Genomic DNA, 7,419 nt, shown 5'->3' on the forward strand with positions numbered 1-7,419 from the left:
CCCAAAAAAAAACAATAGTACAGCAATACCCCTCCCTCCAACTCCAGAAAAATAGATTTAAAAAAAAAGCAAACACACAAAAAAATATTAGCAACATCAATAACATTTTTAGCTTTCAAGTACTGTGAGATAATTTCTGAATAATAGCACTGATATGTTCTAAGTCCACTTTGTCTATCTCTGTCATGGTCACTAACTAAACTTATAGACATAAAGCAAAAGACTTGATACTGTTAAATACAACCTGCTTGTAATGCACAAAATTGTTTTAACTTGACATATATGAAGTACTGGATTTGTTGACTACACTTCGTTACTTCACTAACTTTTACTTTGATCACAGCTGACAGGTACAACATAACATCAAATAAATATATAATTGGAACAGCCCATATGAAAGTTATTCAGTTTCAGAAAGTAATAAATCTAATCAGCTTTGAATTATGGTAGGAAATTCTATTATCTTTCTCAGGCAATGATCCAGGTTCGAATATCTTTCTCAGCTTAAAATTAAACCTGTTTAGATGCAAAACCCCAGATATTTTTACTTTTCTGTAACTTTAGCATCCACCTTTCCTTTTCTCTAGTTTAATGTTTCTTATTTCTAGGTGAACCAGGACTTTCTGGACTGAGAGGAGCTGATGGTTTACCAGGTCCATCTGGACCAAAAGGTGAACCTGGTCTGTCTGGATCACCTGGACGAGATGGATTACCTGGCCCTAAAGGACTTCAAGGTCTACCAGGTAAGTTTATTAAATTTAACTACAAAGTTTTCTTCATCTTTTTGAAACAACTGTTAAAGTGTCAGGTAAATTATGTTGTAGTATTTGTTCCAGCTCTTTACATTCTGATTTCAAAAGCCACCAAGATCATCTTTGCCTTTTATCACTCTGGGGGTCAATAAATAAAGTTAAGTACTGAGGTTGATGCAATCACCTAAACCCCTTCCTTCAAAAATTGCTGGCTTTGTGCCAAAATCAAAAATAAGAATTATTATTATTATTATTATTATTATTATTATTATTATTATTATTATTATTATTATTATTATTCAAAAGCAAGACTGTGAACTGGCGGAAACATTAGCACACTGGGCAAAATGCTTAGTGGCATTGTGTCCATCCTTATTTTCTAAGTTCAAATTCTGCTGAGGTTGACATTGCTTTTTATTTTTTGGGGGCCAATGAAATAAGTACCAGTTGAGAACTGGGGGCCGATGTAATCGACTTAACCCCCTCACCCAAAATCTCTGACCTTGTGCCAAAATTTGAAGCCATTATTACTCAAAAGCTGTATGACTGTGAAGATAAGATACCTGTAACATGGATGATAATTGGAAATTTCTATCAAATGACCTGCTGAAGGCTACAGACCAGACATGTAACTGGAATAAAGTCCCAGTCAAGCCAAAAGCAATATGGTGGTAGAATGATACAGTTGACAGGGCAGTAAAGTCTAAGAGACAGGCTTGGAAAACCTGGAAGGAAGGTGGTAGTAGGGAACATTATCCAAGGATTTGAAGGGCAGCAACATGACAAGTATTTCTGGCTGAAGGTGAGGTAGAAAAGAAGAGATTTGCACATGTCCTGCAATGTGAGGACCAGAAGCATGAAATGTTCAGGATTGTAAGGCAGTGTGTGAGAAAGAATCAAGATGCTATTGGTGAGAAGTGTGTTTGGAGTGAGGAAGATATACTCATCATTGAGACAATAAAGTGATGCAGAAGTGTTATTATGAGGGACTGCTGGACTTGGAGAATGCATGGGATAAAGAGGATCTAACTAATGCTGACACTACAGACAGACCAGCAATTCAAGTTGACAGCAGTGTGTTAGATCAGTGTTTCTCAACCATTTTTTACCTATGGATTCCTTTGATTCCTATTTTACTCAGGTGGACCCTCATATCCCTTCAATGTTTTTTTAAAAAACTATATTTTTATAGTTAAATATTATTAGGAATTGTATTAAAAAGAATTGTTGAAATATTTTGCATATTGTAGAAGAATAACCAATTTGTTGCTGATGAACTTTAACAACAAAATCTTATATGGACCCCAGTTGAGAACCACAGTATTAGATAAAGCAATCAGACACATGGAAAGAGGGAAATTTGTGGGTCTATCAGGGATAGTTGCAGAGATGCTAAAAGTATATGATGAGGTAGGCTACATGATTACCCATCAGATAGTTAATGAAGTCATACAGGGCGTCATTCATACCCAAAGACTTGTATAGGAGTATCATCATAAACTGCTACAAAGGCAAAATAGATACTTTACAGAGGAGCCACAATCTAGGAATCAAACTACTGGATCAGGCTATGAAGATCAGGAAAAGAGTTATAGCACAATTGATCCATGACAGAATAAACCTAAATGAGATGCAGTTTGACTTTGTACCCAGAAGAGGTACTATAGATGCAATCTTTCCCCTGAAACAACTGCAGGGAAAATACTTGGTTAAAAATAAACCACCATTCCTGGGATTTGCTGACTTGAAGGTATTTTACAGGATACCACATTCAATAATTTGGTGGTCCTTGAGGAAACTAGATGTAGATGACTGGTTTCTGAGCACTGTACAAGCTATGGTCAAAGATGCAATAAGTAAAGTGAGAATCAACAATGATTTCAATGATGAATTTAGCATAAAGTTAGGAGCTCATCAATGTTCAATCTTTAGTCTTCTGTTCATCACAGAGGAGTTTGAAACTGAAAGTCCATGGGAACTCCTAGTTGCAAATGATCTAGTTCACATAGCTGAATTTACGGGGGAACATAGAGTGGAAATTCCATGGAAGCTAATCCTAGAATCAAGAGGCTTGAAGGTAAACATCACAAAGACTAAAATTTTAGTATGCAGGAAGAAAGACATGACCCTAGTATTTTCAGGGAAATGGTTTGTTCAATTTGCAGAAAAATAGGTATAAACTCCATATGTTGTACCCAATGTAAGCTACAGGTACACAAGGACTATATATTGGCAAGACAGGGAATGCATTATCGGAATGCTCATGAGTCCACAGACAACAAATCCAGAACACTAATGTTTGGAAAATTCCATTGAGCAAACATATAGAAACATGTGGTCAGAAAATGTTTTTAATTTTTGCTTTCCACAAACTACATGACACAAGGGAGGCTGGAAGAAAGATAAAAGAAAAACGTTTTCTTAAAATGTTCAAACTAGTTCTGAATGGAAATAACAACAATAATATAACAACCAGTTAATGATGTGAATTTAAAAAATATCTTTAACATATGAATATAAACAAATTACAGAAGACTCCCACCAATTGAAATAAAACGATCAAAACCAAGTTTGCTCATTCATAAACCATTACATGTTAACTGCAAGCTAAATGGTTAAAATAAAGGCAGGATCTTTGCCAGCGATATCAGATTGGTCAAAATCGTATTCGAAAAATTCAGCTTGTTGGAGCCTTCTAAGAGGTATAAAAAGGAAGAAGTCACTTATTTTACTACAGCTGTCAAGAACTCAACTGTCAGTTAAATACATTTTGAAATTTGATGATTACTACGAATGTATGAAAGCACTAACTGAACTTTATGAACGTTACAAAATATCTTTTTAATGTTTAACACACTTCAACATTGTAAAAGATTTTTTCTAAAATGTAATAATAAAAAACGTACATACATACATACACACACACACACACACACACACACACACACACACACACACACACATACATATATATATATATATACACACACACACATACACACACACACATATATGTATACACAGACTTACATATATATGTATATATATATACATATATATGTATGTCTGTGTATACATGTGTGTGTGTATGTGTGTGTATATATATATATATGTGTGTGTGTGTGAGTGAGTGAATGTATATGTGTGTGTGTATATATATATATATATATATATATATATATATATTTATATATATAACTATGCCTTTTACCTAATTTCTTTCTTCCTCAAGACACCTACCACCATCACCACCACTTCCCTAACTACAACTTTTCCTTGTTTCCACTTAATTTTCTCATTGCCCTAAATCATTTAGCTTGTTATCCATCTTTCATCCATTAACACTGTTCTCTATCCCCACCTCATACACACTTTCATTCATCACCCACCCCCACTGAGTCACCAAATTCCTCCACCACTATACGTCTCTCTCTCTCTCATTCCTCGTGCACTATTCTTACCACTTTCTTTACCATCTACTCTTGCAGTTTACCCAGCATCGTCATCATTTTTGTTCTTCTCCTGTCTACTGTATCATCGTTACTATTCTGCTGTTCCACACTGTCAGTCATCTCCTACTCCCCTCTCTCTAACTCTTACATCACTGATAGTCACCTACCACCCCATTCCTCACCTCTCACTCCCAATAGTCTCTTGCAACTTCCACCCACCCACATTCCTAGACTGTTTCTGTCTCCTTCACCTCTACCCACCCCATAACTTATGGTCTTCCCTGACACCTCATCACCACTATTTTTATCACTTTCCAACCCCATTCAGTTACTCTCACCCTCTCTTCTACAATATGAGAAGTCATGTAATTTCTCTTTGTGAGTAGTCATGTAGCAATCTATTCTACCCTAACCTCTTCTCTCATACTTTTACCCCTCAATTCCAAGCATAAAGTAACCCTTTCAGGGTTTGTAGTCTTGCAAGTTGTGTGGTAACCTCACAAGTGCTGGTATCATATTTTTGTATTTGGGTGTGTAATATATACTTACTTTGCTAAAATTCTTATGAACATTAAAAATTTATGTACATTTATATGACAAAAACATGTAATACAAATGTGATGAAAACTTACAAATATATGAATTCGTATATGAATTCGCAAAAATATATAGAAGATATATAAAAGGATGGATTTGTAAAATTATAAAAGTATTCTTTTTCATTATGCTTTGATTCTTTTTTTATGCACCACACACACATACATGGGCACACACATATACACTCTCGCACACATTTAAACACATGCTCAAAAATTGATTGTGCAGTTGTTTCTGTGTCATAATATAACAAACATTATAACAAACATCTCTTATGTTATTTGAATATACTAAACCACAGTTTACCCTTTAAAGTACCAGCTTCTGTTAACCTTACAACAAGGCCTACACATAGTTAGGTAATACACTAGTAGTGCCTACAGATACATTTATCCCTTAGACAGTTGCATAACCTCTAACTCATAATTTTATATGCGTGTGTGTGTGTGTGTGTGTGTGTGTGTATAAATACAAACATACACTAATTCTTTACAGGTGATCGAGGAGAACCAGGTAAAAATGGATTTGATGGCTCTAAAGGTAACACTGGAATTGATGGCTTACCTGGTTTACCAGGCCAATCTGGAGACAGAGGAGCTGATGGCTTTCCTGGAGGAAATGGACGACCAGGTAAGTAATGATATTATTTATTTATTATTAACATGTTCTTGTATATAGTAAGTGATGTCAATGTATTATGTCATATGGAAAAGAAAAATTATCAACATTTTGGACATGGACTCCTTTTTAAAACAGGGAAAAGAGATATTAAAAAAGAGAGGAGCCATGGTAGTAATACATGACACAGGTAGATATGTGATTTTTGAGAGAAAGAGAGTGAAGACGGATGGCAGATAAAAGAAGAGGAGTGAGCAGAAGCAGATAGTTGCTTGTCATCTGCATATCCATGCTAGTAGTTATGACTGAGCTGAAGAGTTGAATGTGAGGGATTTTGTATCTCTGCATCTGCAAAGGTGAAAAGAGATGATAAAGAATTAGAGGAAAAAATTCTTAGTTGTTAATTCCAAAATTAACAATTCCTTCTAAAGAGAAAAGGTGTCTAAGAGAAAAATTAATCATAGTATACAATGAAGTCAGGTAGTGGTAGACCAAAACACCGGGGTAAAAGAAAGATAAAAAGTGATGTGAGTGGTTCATTGTGCCAAAAAGATGTGCAACAGACTTAAGTGGCCTGGAGTTGTTACAAAGGACATTATACAAATGCTCCTGGATTTGGTCTACCAACAAAGCATTGCTTTGTTGTCATTTTATACAATAAATATCATAAGAGAGAAATTATCTAGAACTTGAAGGATGCACTAAGAACCATGAAACATAGCATTGTTACAAATGAAAAGACAGGGTGTTGTAGAGAGAGCAGGGACTGGAAAATGTTCCAAATTCACAAGGAATGAAGGCTGTGTTCATGTCTAAAAAGTGAATGGAATTCCAAAAAGATGGGAGAGGTAGCAGGATCATATTGAAAATAATGGAATTGTAAAGGATGGTCCAATAGAAGGATGAAGTGTCTGGGTAGGTAAAGAGTGAGAGAAAAATGAAAATTTTTTTGTTTGTTGATTTGTTTTTTTTTTTTTGTATGATTGTTTCAAAAGAGAGAGAACTAGAATATGTAAGGGGTTGTAGAAGTAAGACAGTTCTCATCAATGAAAACAGTCTACAAACATCTATAGTGATATAAAATATGTACCCTCCCAATCCTGTGAAATGTAAACTAATGTGAGATGCCTTTCAACCTTGTGTGAAATCTAAAGTTGTAGTATTTTGTAACCAAAGAGTAAGACAAGTAATTTTGATGTTCTTTTACAATGTTCAGAATGTTTAGTTTCTTTTTGAGATCTTTATAAATAGTGAGTTCTAGCATCACATAAGTCAGATGATCTTGATTTTGATTCTTAAAGTTGGGTTTATGTTCAAGAGGAACAGTAGCTAGTGCACTTTCTCTTTAATATAAGTACCATTCTGTTTTGCAGTACCATTAAGTACCATTAAATTTTACAGGGCTGTTAGATTTCTATGCTAGATCAAGTGAAGTTTCTTATTGATGTAAAAAAAAGTGGATATCAGATGGGAATATTGACATCATCTGAAACATGTATGCTTTCAATAACAACATCTGCTTTTTTTTTTTTTTCATCCAGGTCCAAAAGGAGAAAGAGGATTCAAAGGAGACCCTGGCAGACCTGGAGAATCAATACTTGGAGTTAAAGGAGATAGAGGCTTGCCTGGTTTGCAAGGTCCTCCAGGTTTTCCTGGCTTGAAAGGAGAACCCGGTATTGCAGGTAATTAATTAAAAAGTGATTGCTTTTACTTGAATGTGAAATCTCTTGTGAAATATTTACAATTTGAAATACTTACTATTCTCTGTTTCTTTCAGGAAAACCTGGCTTATCTGGTATACCTGGAGAACGTGGTGCACCTGGAAATTCTGGATTGACTGGACTGTCTGGAAAAGATGGTCTCCCTGGAGTGCGAGGAATTGATGGATTACCAGGTTATAATTTCATTCAAGTTTTCATTAGTAGTAGATTTCAGATTTATATAAACAGTTGTATGCATATGTGTATATATATATATATATATATATATATATATATATA

The 7,419-nt window shown here is 34.8% G+C and overlaps 1 protein-coding gene across 1 annotated transcript in view; it reads left to right on the plus strand.

Annotated features, from left to right (window-relative positions):
- The window catches only part of LOC106877515 (collagen alpha-2(IV) chain), a 68,528-nt gene that overhangs the window by 56,635 nt on the left and 4,474 nt on the right, over positions 1–7,419 (plus strand). The window contains exons 34-37 of the mRNA XM_052974643.1: positions 609–743; positions 5,297–5,431; positions 6,961–7,101; positions 7,197–7,313. Coding sequence (XP_052830603.1) covers positions 609–743; positions 5,297–5,431; positions 6,961–7,101; positions 7,197–7,313 — 528 coding nt within the window. The remainder of the gene's footprint in view (positions 1–608; positions 744–5,296; positions 5,432–6,960; positions 7,102–7,196; positions 7,314–7,419) is intronic.

This window comes from Octopus bimaculoides, chromosome 19, assembly GCF_001194135.2.
Source record: "Octopus bimaculoides isolate UCB-OBI-ISO-001 chromosome 19, ASM119413v2, whole genome shotgun sequence".
Taxonomy (NCBI): domain Eukaryota; kingdom Metazoa; phylum Mollusca; class Cephalopoda; order Octopoda; family Octopodidae; genus Octopus; species Octopus bimaculoides.